Source organism: Vigna umbellata, chromosome 4, assembly GCF_029865625.1.
Source record: "Vigna umbellata cultivar VRB3 chromosome 4, Vumbellata_1.0, whole genome shotgun sequence".
Lineage (NCBI taxonomy): Eukaryota > Viridiplantae > Streptophyta > Magnoliopsida > Fabales > Fabaceae > Vigna > Vigna umbellata.
The window spans coordinates 25,693,695-25,707,348 of NC_142168.1; the positions used below are offsets into that span (position 1 = coordinate 25,693,695).

The 13,654-nt window shown below is 29.0% G+C and overlaps 1 protein-coding gene across 1 annotated transcript; it reads left to right on the forward strand.

The window, feature by feature from the left end:
• Nucleotides 1-4,623: 4,623 nt before the first annotated feature.
• On the forward strand, nucleotides 4,624-10,216 carry LOC124820742 (protein phosphatase inhibitor 2-like). The gene is made up of 5 exons (XM_047292502.2): nucleotides 4,624-4,754; nucleotides 5,293-5,363; nucleotides 7,857-7,969; nucleotides 8,339-8,524; nucleotides 9,758-10,216. Exons 2-5 carry the CDS (start codon nucleotides 5,359-5,361, stop codon nucleotides 9,991-9,993), a joined length of 540 nt encoding a protein of 179 aa, XP_047148458.1. The 5' UTR covers nucleotides 4,624-4,754; nucleotides 5,293-5,358; the 3' UTR covers nucleotides 9,994-10,216.
• The last annotated feature ends 3,438 nt before the right edge of the window (nucleotides 10,217-13,654 follow it).

The following is a 13,654-nucleotide window of genomic DNA, read 5'->3' on the forward strand; positions in this document are numbered from 1 at the left end:
CATAACAATAAATAAATAAAAATTATAAATATATTCTTATTTTTAATTTTGAATAAAAAATTTAAATAAATTCTTATTATAAATATATATATATAATATCAATTTCATATGTTTTTTTTTCATTCACACTTCTTGTATATATATATTAAATAGTTTTGAGGAGCTGTCAAAATATGTAACCTGGCTCAATCCGGTCCGACTCACCACGGGTTTGTCACTTAGTGAGTCAACCTAACCCGACTCACTTATTAGCGAGCTGAAAAAATTCGAACTCGGCCCGACCTACCACGATTTGGTGAGTTAAACGGGTGAGTATTACTCCCTCCACCAACCCCATCTTCTCCCTCCACCTCTCCCATTTTTTCTAAATTTCAATCCTACCCTTTTTACTTTTACTTTTATTCATTTTACTTTTTATTTTTAAAAACCCTAATCCCCTTTCACTTTCACTCTTTTTCTCATACACAAGCCTCCCCACCCACTTTCACTTTCTCTCTTTCTTTTCAATTTCCACATCCCTTAACATCATTCTCAATTTCTGTCTTTTCTTCATTCTTTATTCTTGAAAGCTTAGTTACATTATATTATATATGGTTTGATCACTTTTGTCATATTTTTTAAAAAGTAATGGAAAGAAGTTGACAGTTTGAATAATAAATTTCATGTGGTAGTTCATCAACATATGTGGATGTGAGGATTTCTCAATGTGGTGTAAATTCAATAAACTAATTCTGATATTCAAAGTCACAGGGTATATATAGTGGTGACGTAGAGAAGGTGAAGAGGACTCGTGACACTGTTAGCGAAGAAGATTGTGGGGATTAATTAGATTATGTGTTATCGAATGTAGAAATTGAAAAGAAAGAGAGAAAGTGAAAGTGGGGGTGGGGGGTGGAGGCTTGCCTCTCAGAGCAAGAGTGAAAGTGAAAGGGGATTAGGGTTTTAAAAAATAAAAAGTAAAATAGATAAAGGTAGAAGTAAAAAGAGTAAGATTGGAATTTAGAAAAAATTGGAGGGTGGAGGGAGAAGATGGGGTGGTGAAGGGAGTAACACTCTAAACGGGTTGGCTCACTGGCTCATTTAATTATAAGTTTTTTCTAAAATAAAAAAATTAAAATGTTTTTTGATTTAAATCTAAATAAACGTCACACTAAAATGATCTTAAACTCCAAAAACAATTCAAAATAAAAAAGTATCGTAATAAAAAACATGTACAAGAGACAAACAAATAAGTTTTTAATATTGATAATTTTTGTATCACTTGTGCATTTATAATATTAGAGTCTTGAATAAATAAATTTATAATATTTTTCTCAATTGAAACATCTTTTTCTTTATCACTATCTACAATATAATAAAAAAATGCTAACTAATAATATTGAAACAACAAATAATAAATAATTAAATTAGGTGGGTTGGTGAGCCAACCTGGCTCACACGGGTTCAATCCGGTGAGCCGAGTTGAAAATTAACCCGCATAAAAAAAATTACATTTTTTTCAAACCCAATCCAGCTCAAACTCATGATGAGTCGGATTGACTCGCGGGTTACAACCTATTTTTGACAGCAGTAATATTTTATATAGAAATATTAACATATTTATCTATATATAGTAACATGCATAATAATAAGAACAGATTTAAAATATCAATTTGTAAGATGAATTTTTTTTATCTAAGTTGAAACACCTAAATTTAAGAGGATTCACTTTACTAATTTAAGATATTACATAGTTTATAAAATAACATAAATCAAGATATAAATATATAAAATATATTTATAAATTCTTCATGAAAACAAAACAAAATTGTTGAAAGATAAATAATACTTATTAATTATAAGGATTTGTATAATAAAAAAACATATACTTAAATAATAATTATCCTTTAGAAAGACCATTTGTAATCTAATCGTTTCATAACTTTCTTACATACACTATTATTTGTTCACGCATAACATACTACATTGCAAGTGAACAAATCACAACACAATGTAAACTAGGGTAAGTTAGTATAATTATAACAATTCATATTATTCAAATTAAAGTATGATATAGTCAAATTCATTTTTCTTCAAATCAATTATCAATCAAATGTCCACAAATCATATCCAAAATGGCTCATACAACACTGACATTTGACTCCACTTTCGAGAATCTTAATTTTTCCAAGATGACTCATAATAAGAAAACACGATGGTGTCCTATGCTAGGTAAGTCGTAATGATAAGACGAGATAATGATAATTCATTCCAATCAATATCTTTTTCCAATTATTTTTTTCCCCCTAATGTTGGAAAACCTTACTCATCAAAATGACAATCAACAAATAAAACTGTAAATAAGCCTCCTATTAAGGGTTGAAGATATTTTATTATTGATGGAGAATCAAATCCAACGTATATTCTCAATCTTCTCTAAGGACTCATCATATTCTCTTTTGGTGGGGAAATTGAAACCTATGTAACACACCTAAAAATTATTAAATGAGAAATATTATGTTATTAATAAAAAACCATTTGCATAATAGAGTATTTGTGATAATGTGTTGACTTGATGCGAATTACTATTGTAGCATGCAAAATTACATATCTCAATCCCAAGTAGCCATTAGAAGATTAGCTCTCATAAGTAATGGTCTTGCAACCAATTTTAAATGTTTTATTAATTATTCTGCAAGTCTATTTTAAGTATAAATATGTGTTACTGGATGTTCAACTTCAATTTCAATTGACATACAATACTCATGAAAATCATGAGATGTAAATTCACCAGCATTATCAAGATGGATTTTCTTAATCGGATAATTTGGGAATGGGCTCTTAACTTAATTAATTGTGATAATAACTTTGTAATTGCTCGACTGCAAATTGATAATAAACAAATGTGACCATCTAGTTGATGAATCAATTAAAATAATGAAATATCTAAATGATCCATGTTGAATATAGTGAAAACTATGTATGAAATTAATCTCTCTTATGTTGAATATACACATAGGGTATTCTATTTGTAATAGAAGAAATATATGCTAAATCCAAAATACAAATAAGAAAAAAATAACAAACTAACTAAAGATAAAAGATAAAGATAAGATAAAAATAATAAATCTAACAATCCACATGATGGGTGTATTGGACCGCAAATATCACCTTGTATTTGTTCTAAAAATGAGATTGACTCATTTCTAATTTTTTTCTAGTGATGGTCTTGTCAACAACTTTCCTTATGAACTTGCAATACATGAGATCATTAGACTGAAGAAAATTTTGACTTTTAAGTGGGTGTCAATATGAGTTTTCGACTATTTTTTGCATCATTGTAGATGTAGGATGACCCAAACAATCATGCTAAACAAGAAATTCATTTTAATTCGAAAGCTTTTGGCTTACAATGCCATGCATTTCAATTGTACTATTATATGTCTAGTACAAGCCATAAGAGAAGACTGATAATTTCTCCGATACACATTTTTTATTTAACTCAATTGTATTGATATAAAGATATTTCATATCTCATTCATTGTTTGTCTCAATATAGTATCCATTTAGACTAATATCCTTGAAACTTAACAAGTTCCTATTATACTTTTTTGTAGAAGTATAATAGCTCTTTTAGAGTCTTCAAATATATTTGTAATATCATAAACAATGTTTACTGTTGAGAATAGTACGAGTTGTTGCATTATCAGCAAGACACAATCTAATAGTCTATACAAAGTTATTATATACCATATATATAATTAAATTTTAATGGACTTATTAACCTCAACTCGTTGCAGGTATTGCTCATCTTGATATTGGTGTTAATATATACATATACATGTACATATATATATATATATATATGTATATGTATATATAATTGTAGAGAAATCTTTTAGTGATGAATATTTTAATTTAGTTTCATTATAATTTAATTTATGGTGAATTTTTTAATGGTACTTTTACTATATATTGGTTTAAAATATGTATATCTAACATTGGTATTAAGTATAGGTATAAGAATAAACTTTTTTATTTTGTATTACAAAATGTATATGTAAACTGAGGGTATAATGAACATTTATTATTATATAGATCTTATATAGTAATTGTTATAAAATGTAAATGGAGATATTCAAATACCAATATTATACATAATATATATGTTACAAATGAATATTTAAGTTAATGATATATTAAAATATACATATCATGTGTATGAATGTGAAATATGATTTTGATATGAATTTGTGATTTTAAATTTTGTTATATTATACGTATGTAAAGGTTAAAAGATTTTCAAAGACGATGTTTTATACTTAACTTTAATATTATATGATAATTTATAACTTGCTTGATTAAGTTTAGTAATACCAATAAGTTGAAGTTATTAAGTTTATTAAAATTTAATTATATATATATATTAGTTTTAATTATATATATATGATCATAAAAGTAATTAAATTATATAAATAGTTGTAACAAATCAGTCAATTTTACTAATAAAAGTAATTAAATTATATAAATAATTGTAATAAATCAGTGAATTTTACTAATAAATGTAACAAATAATTGGACAACCATTAATTCCTAACAAAAAAAAATAAAAACAGAAAAAAGGGACAATCTCGGAGTTGAGATAATTTCAACATGGAAAAAGCGAAAAAAATTAGATTCCTTGATAGAAAACACGGTTTTGTTAAAAAGCACTTTTTTTGGTAACTTCTCACAGCTTAAAGCTCTCGTTGTTCTCCTCTCTTCTCTTCTCCAAGGTACCACACTTTCACCTGCTATCTGTTTCCCTATAAAATGAATTTTCTTTGTTAGTTTTCTTTTCGTTTTTCTTTTGTTGGATGGGTTGAACTCCTTTAGTAGCTCGCAACTTCATTCATTTCAATGCACAGTTTTCAAAAAGAGTTTTCCAAGGTTATGTTTGGTAGGGATTCCTTTTTGTTTCCCTTTATTCAAATTATTCCTCACAATTAAAACTGTTAATCAGCTGTGAACGGTGAACTGTTTACATTTGATGACAAAGTCTTTTCGCATTAATTTGTGGATTTTCAATTTGGTTGTGAAATTGGCCAGAGTCAGGGTTTTGAACATTTTGATTGTAAATGAAATTGCCGTCCTTCGGCGAACTCGCACTGTTTTGTCTAGTTGTTTTGGCATATTCTTTGACTTGTTTAGGAGGGTGTTTCTATGTGATTTTCCATGCTTTGGTATTTATCTTTTTGAAAATTTTCCCTTTTTATTGTTTGTGGTCTTTGAAGTTCAATAACCTACTGTAATAACCTCGTATGTTTTTCCCAGTTGATCACGCGACTTGAGGATTCCTTGCATACATCTGGTGTTTGAAGAGCTCATCCGTCTACCACAATGAAGTAATGCAATCAAAAATATATATGTTAATTTGCTTATATAGTTTGTGACAAGAAAATTCTTAATCTCACTGAAATTGAATTGTCCTGCTTATTGCATATTATATATCATGGAAAGATAAAATGAAGAATCTCTTCTCCTGGGATAATGTAACCTGACCATGGAAGTTTTACGAGGATAATAATACTTTCTGATGTGGTAAAATTTTTAGACTCAATTGATGAATGTGTGACAGTTATTCAGGGCTAATAATTCCTTAACAGTTGTGGATTGAGAGAGTCTCTCTGGCTTGGGGAAAATTATTCCTTTCTCATGTTTCTTTTCTTTACAGATACTAATAATAAAACACAGTATTCAGATAGTTTTATTTCTTTCCTATCAATATGAACTTTTGGAAGCAGTTAAACCCATGTTTCAAAATGTGATATTGTTAAAACAGAGTCAAATACTCAGTTCGTGTATTTTTGTGCTTTCTACTTTATTTTTTGGTTGATTAGAAAAGAAGCCTAGATATATTAAAGGGAACACATCATAAATAAAAAATAAGAAGGTAGACTATGTTAAGCTATAGCACAAGTTGTGGGCACTTGTCCTTTTCTTAGGCCTAAAGTACTAGGGAGGTGGCTTAATTTCCCTGGGACATTTATTTATGAAGTTGGAGGAAAAGAGACACTTTTTGGTTCAATATTATTTATAGACTGTGTATGTTTCATTTTTGTTAGAATACAGCCTAATGGATATTTATCCCAAAGCAAATATTTTCCTTTCATCTTTTCTTTTTCGTAATACATGCAGTGACTACCCAATGGGTAACCAGACACAGCCTATGTTAACTTAGAATGAGGTTGTATAACGTTTCAAAATCATTAGTTTTTTGGTCTTGAATTTTTGATAAACAGAAAGTTCAAGGTCCATAGAAATAATGTTGTGTTGATTGTGAAGCCTGGACTGGACTGATAGGGTTGCTCCCCTGGTTTTAGAGTTGTTTAGAAGTCACTTTGGGTATTATAAGTTTGTGATTGGGTTGTTAATAGTTGTTCCTGTGGTGCCCTAAGCCTATTTTTATGCAAATTATTTTCAAGGTAAAAAGTGCTTTTTTCTATCAGTGCTTCAGTTCAGATGATTAATTAATCGTGTCATTTTTTATGTTTGGTATGATGGTGATAGTACCTCCAATAAATAATGTTATAGGAGGAGGAGAAGATTGGACCACAGGGAATGAATGGGCCTTATTCAATGTTTTACAGAATATTAACTGTATTTAGGTAAGTTAGAGGGTAAGTTGTTATTGAAAAGAAGAGAAACCAAGGGAAACCAAGAGAAAATGGAACCTTGTATTTTAGGAATTCATTACATGGGAGAGCTTTGGGTTCCTGGAGTGTACTATCTTGAGACTTATAAAAGAAATCTATTTCTATTTAAGTATTTCACCAGATTGTTGGTATAATGTGGCAACCAAGATGGCTTCAGGCGGATCATAATAATCAGTGTTGAATTATACTGTTGTGGTAGATGCAACTGCTCAATTGGAAAACGTTCTATTTAGGATAATTTGATGGTGAAGGAAATACCGTGAAAGGCCAGGAGAAGTTAGCCATTGTTGACATTCATAGAGAAGGATGGAAATGTGAATAGGAGACAACAAGACAATCTTTCCTGCCATTTTTCAATATTTTTCAGTGTCATATAGACAGTTTGAATGGAAAATGCATTAGTAGGAATGTAGATGAAAAATAAAAACAACCTATCTTAAGTGATCTTGAATTTGTTACCATACTATTCTAAACATTGCAAACCTCCTTTTACCTTCAGGTTCTTCTTTATGTGTTTCTGAATTAAATCAGTAGATTGAGATTGAACTTTACCCCTGGTCCAGTGTTATTTACACGCAGTAACAGAATGACCAACTACAGAAAAGTAATGGTATTATAACCCTTGCAAAGGAGAGATTATGCTAAATGACATTCTGTACCAGCTACAGATTCTTTATGTTTAATTTCATATTCTTGGGAATGTTATTGTTTAAGCAACAATATTAGGTGGAGGCTTATGATTAGATCTCTAACAAATGGAAATAATTTTCCAATGACTCTCGAGTCTGTTTTATTTATTTATTTGTTTATTTTTATACTTTACTGATAAAGCCTATTCAAAGGCAAAATTAATGGGATGGTAGATAAACATTGTTTGCATCGAACTAACATCAAATTAAAGAAAAAAAAGGGACTGACATTTCTTTTTTATTGTCTAAGAAATCTTCTCGATCAGACTTGAAGTTTAAATAGATATTGCATGCCTGTTGAGTGAATGTGTGCTTTATTGATTGAAAGATGAAAATATTTGATGGAATATTGGTACATCCACCCTTTATCTACTCACAATATTTTCTAATAACTATTCCAAAGATCTTCTTATCTGTACACAGTCCCGCTTTCAATCTCATGATCTTACCCATTCTTATTGCTATGAATCTTGCTTTTGATATCTTGTTGTAGAGGACGTGTAAGGTGGGATGAGGCTAATATTGGAGAAATTGAGGCAAACAAACCTGTGAGGCAAAAAATTACTGAGCCCAAGACTCCGTATCATCCTATGATTGATGATGACAGTATGTAAAGATCACTTAAACTTCATGTTTCTATTTTTATGGCTGCATGTTAGGCCTTTTATACAAATAATTTATTGATTTTATTTTAAGATGTATATATGATTTCTAACTATGATCTTGCTTTTACTTTTCTTGTATTGGATATTCAGTATTTTAAAACGGTTTTATTTCATAGCTAAATTCAAACATCTATCTGGACCTCAACAAGGTCTGGGTTGTAAATATAAAACATACAGTAACCCAATTTTGTTGATAGAGTACGTGGTTATGGTCATTTTGAAATTTTATTCTCAGGCTTGCCCTTGTGCCTTAGTTTAAAAGCCAATACATGTGCAGCAACTTTTCTCTGAAAGAACCTACTTTTTTTAGGTTCTTTATCACCTGTACGAGGAAGCTTTGATGCATGTATTGATGATAAAAATCGCTCAATGCATGCTGAAGCAATATGGACTGCTCTGAATGATGTAGCCTCCAGTAGTAGAAGAGGCACTGGTCAATCTGGTGGTTGGACGTCATCTGAGGACGAGTCTGAGGCAATGGAGCAAGATGACGATGGTATGGTACCATTATTTGACTTTCATTTGTTGTTTTATGGTATCATGTTTTTTTCTTTTTTAATTTTTTTTTTATATTGATTGTTACTCTTGATGGGTGCTTGTGCTTCTCCTTTATGAGAAATTTAGTTTCAATGATTGATTTCTAATTCAAACAATTGAAATTTTTGAATAATTATGTAGTGTTATCTTGATTTGCGTATTTTAACATGTAAGGATTATGAAGTTGAGATGTCAGGTTTCCTTTAGATCTGACGTTTATTATTTTATTCCTGTCTAGATAATATTGGAACCAAGGGTTCTGACAGACATTGTGGAATAGAGCTATAAATGAATTTGGTTGATGCTGCTTGTGTTTTTATTTTGTGCTGTTTTGTTTTAATATCATAAATATGTATATAAAGTCGCTTATTACTGCTATACCTTTTTCTAATATTTCTAAATCAGAAACTATACGTATGTAAACTTAATATTATTAGAAAATGGGTGACATAATGTCATTTTGTCCTGGAAAAGTGGCAAATTGTGTTGTAACTTGGGTCTGTAGAAGTGTATGTTTTCTTAACTTGTTCTCCAAAAGTTTTAACTTTCTAGTAAGTTTTGTATTCACTGTGAGCAAACAGTTTCATCTTACAATGACACTAATTCATATAACACGTCTTTCAGGAACCAAACCAATACAAGATTACAAGTTGTTACTTTCATGGACCATATATATAATAATAACTTCAATTGGTTAACTCTACATTTTATGGAAGCCAACTTTTACAAATGCTTTTATATGAATGAGTCATTTCTGGGTTGAACATGGCAGGATTAATTATTTCTTATGCATACCATTCTCACTGTCGGATCTTGAAGGTTTTTTATCTTCATTGATGATGACTAACTAGCTAATTGATCATGTTCTGCCCAAACTTGATAACTACTTCTGATACGTTGGCCTGGCCAAAATGTTGGACTTAGTGATGGTTGCTATAGTATCCAATCATTATACTCTTTTAAATTTCAGTAAATTGTGTGGTCATGAGTTAGGATCTATTTATAGTAAAAACTGCAAAAAGTATTGGAATCTTGTCATTTGTTTCTATCATGAAGGGAGTTTATTCCATTTTGATGAACATGAAAGTTTTTTTCCCTTTTTTCTCCGAGTAATTTAGTGAGTTGATTTGCTGTAGTGTATTATTCTTCTAGTAACCTAACTTGACTTTTCCTGGGTTGGCTATACTGTTAGATTCTGAAACAGATAGAAGCATGAGTTTTAAAGAACACAGAAAGGCCCACTATGATGAATTTCTTAAAGTCAGAGAGCTGCGACAGAAGGGTTCTCTTGAGGATGAAAGTGATGAAGATAATAATTCTGAACGTTGTAAGGCGGAGAAATGTGAATCTTCTTCACTGAGTGATAGTGTTAAAGAGATGGAGATTAAGGGAAAGAAGTCTTCAACGCCTCCAGCCAATGGTTCTTAGACAGTTATCTACAAATAAAACCCTGTCTTTTCGTTAGTTTATTTTGTGGGTGGAGATAAAGCTAGATGATTCCACTGTATTCTTGTATCATTGTATGTAAATAGTTTCTTTGTTGACCTTGTTTATTATGCTCCGTTTACACTTTTTGTACTTGGTTTGTGCTTTAGCATTTTCGATGAATTTGGTCCTGGTTTTTATGAGTAATTGAAGTTGGATTGTGAAAGGGAGGATATATCTCAAAGTTAACAATATTGCATTTCTTATTTCTGTGTTTTTGTTGCAGCTTGTGTGGGAGATTTATGCTCCAATTTATAAATCTATATCAGATTTGGAAAACGAGTATTGATCATATTGAATTTTTGTATCTTGCATATATGTAAGCATGTGGTTAAATTACATATGAAAATATGGTTAATTATGCCCCCAATTATAATTGTATATAAATACAATTATGTATAATATGATTAGTAGAATTATGAGATTATTGAAATGTTTAACAGTGATTAATTGTGTTGTGGGCAGTTAATATTAAACTGCATTGATAAATATATAAAATTATACAAGTATTTTTAATTACTTGAGATATAGTTGTGAAAATTTTGATATGTAGGAAGTAATAGGAAACATTTATAAATTTATTTAGTCATGAAACATTGGGTGGATCGAAGTTACTCTCCAAATTTAGATGAAACCCTCCCAAGTTGTATGAGATACTCATTATTATGCATATATCAAAATAAGATATATAGCATTTTGGACTTATAAGAAAAGAATACATTTTTTTTTTATAATTTAAAATTAATTTATAGATTTTTTTCTCATTAAATTTATTTAAACTTGACCTATGAAATTATATTCATTAGTCCAAAATTCACTTTCCACGTCATACATTTTACATCAAATTACAAAAAGAAGAACAATAAAAAAAATGTGTTGTAATACTTTTGTAAATAAGTATAATTATTTTGCATTGGAGACATTAAAGTCTTGTATAAGATTCAATATTTAGGTTAAAATCATATACACTCTTATGTAAATATCAAGTTTTGTGTTGGACTTAAGTGTCCTATATAAATATTTTTGCATTACGACATTGTGTTTCTTCTTCCTAACACTTTTAAGGCGTGATTCACTTCCTTTTCATTTTCTTGATCGACAAATTTGTGTAAGTTTAAAAGGTAAATTTTTCAATCTGAATCAACGGGTGTTTTGTGAAGATGAATATTTTTTTATATTATATTTAGGGATGACAAAAAAAAATATGCAGATATGGATATCTGCGGATAAAATATGAATATGTGACAAAGAGTTACTATCTACAGATATTTATTATCCCTAGATAACAAGTAGTGGGTATTTTAAAACCCTCTTCTAAACGGGTCGAGTGTGAGTATTAAACTATCCACGTATCCATTACACGCAAAAAATAATTAAAAAGATATTAATTTTTATTTTTTAAATTAAATTTAATTAAAATAAAATTAATTTATATTTTATTAGGTTAAATAAATTTAATTAAAATTAAAATTTAATTTATATTTAATTTAATTTATATTATATTATATTATATTTTTTTTTATAATTTTATTTAAATTTTATTTAAAAAATATATAAAATATATTTTTTAATTTTTTGTGGATATCTACGAGTAGTAACGGTTTTAAAATATCCTTGAGTATGTTCTAAACAAATACTCGTACAGGTAACAGACGAGTTGTAAATCGATTTTTTTTTCATGGATTGGATTGTATATAAACACTATCCGTGTTCGAACCGACCTTATCATCCCTAATTCTATTAAAGCATAGATCCAAGTATGTCATTGATGTAACTTTTCTATATTTCTGCTGTATAATTGAAACTGACATCATGTATGAGTTTTATGAGTTAGGTTGGAGGCTTACAAACACAAGATGACACTGTTACCACCTGTCTTCACTAAAGAGAGTCATCAACAAGGTCACTAACATATCATGACGCACAATTACGTTTATGTTGAAATTAATTAGATATGATAATGTAATATATATTAAAAAATATATAATAATTCTTAAAAACATGATAAATATATAATTATTATTGTATAAATCCAAATTAAAATAATATATATTAAAATTGTTAACATAATAAATTATAAATTATTTTCATCATAAAAATATTATTGTTTTATAAATTAGATATTTCATTAATAAATATTGATATAATATAATAAAATATTAGATAGAGGTTATATGTCAGACAACATAAGAAGTTACTACTTCACCATTTGAAAATATACTACAACATTCATACATTTTTTATCATCTAATTGAGCCATTGAGAAAAAAAAAATATATAAATGAAGAGAAAAAAACCAGAAAAATGGAATTTTATATGGAACTTTATCATATGTCCAATATAAATTCATTTCTGGCATTTATGTAACACTTTTAATGTAATTAATCCTAAATATTTAATGTCAAGATACCCTAATATTAGGATTTCTTGTTCCACCCGACACGTGTCATTGGTAAATGTTAAAAAAATTAATTAGGGAGGAAATTTCGATATGTCCATCTTTGGCTTATAACTTATAGGTGTATGTGTGCATAAATTAGCATAATCCATATTATTGCGTAAATTTGTGCAAATATAACTATGTTAATGTTTGCATTGGTCATTTCATGTGAAATATCACCAAATATGTTTGATAACTTGGGATGACTTTGTTGTCCTTTTCATCACATGATATTTTACCTTTCTAGTATATAATTTTTTTATGTTTGTATATACGGATGAGAATATCCCAAGTACTCATCTACGAGTATACTGTTTTTAGTAAAAAAATAAATTAAAAAGGAAAAATCATGGCCTAGGTCCATGACTTCAGTGCAAATAATGAGTGTAATGAAAAAGTTAGAGTCACGACTGTGGTTGATGACTTCTATATAGGGTCATTCATATCTTATATGACTTCTATATAATAAAAGTCATATATGTGATGCACAACTTATATTCAAATAAAATTTTCAACATGGTGCAACTTCACTGCAAGCTAAAACCATTGACGTGTTTTTGAGTATTTTTTATTTTATTCAATAGGTGATTTCCTTACATTGATTATTACTAAATTCAAGTTCAAAGTTTTAGAAAGTATAAATGGTAGAATATATACGTGGATGAATTTAAAGCTTGAGCACATTTAATTATACACTTAGCTTTTGTGTCTAAGAGACCTTTACTAGTTTATCTTAGGCTTAATTACCTACTTAGTCCCCATGTTAGGAAGTAATTTTCTGTTTAGTACCCAGTTTTAAAAATGTAGGCATTTGGTACCTATGTTTTGAAATTTGTATCAATTCAATCCTATCCAGTTAACGGCGTTATAATTGATGCGAGAAATTAAGAACGTTAATAGCCTGGGTGGAATAACTATCAAATGTTTGAATGCATCTTCATTAACGTTCTTAATTTCTCGCATCAATTATAACGCCGTTAACTGGATAGGATTGAATTGATACAAATTTCAAAACATAGGTACCAAATGCCTACATTTTTAAAACCGGGTACTAAACAGAAAATTACCTCTTAACATGGGAACTAAGTAGGTAATTAAGCCTTTATCTTAATATCAATCGAAACTTTTTCTTTCAATTATCTATGCTTGACTATTGTCTCCCAA

Excerpts from the sequence above, each read along its gene's own strand:
- LOC124820742 (XM_047292502.2), top strand. Across the intron at positions 7,970-8,338 it reads TCCTATGATTGATGATGACA|GTTCTTTATCACCTGTACGA; the intron begins GTATGTAAAGAT and ends TACTTTTTTTAG. Across the intron at positions 8,525-9,757 it reads AATGGAGCAAGATGACGATG|ATTCTGAAACAGATAGAAGC; the intron begins GTATGGTACCAT and ends CTATACTGTTAG.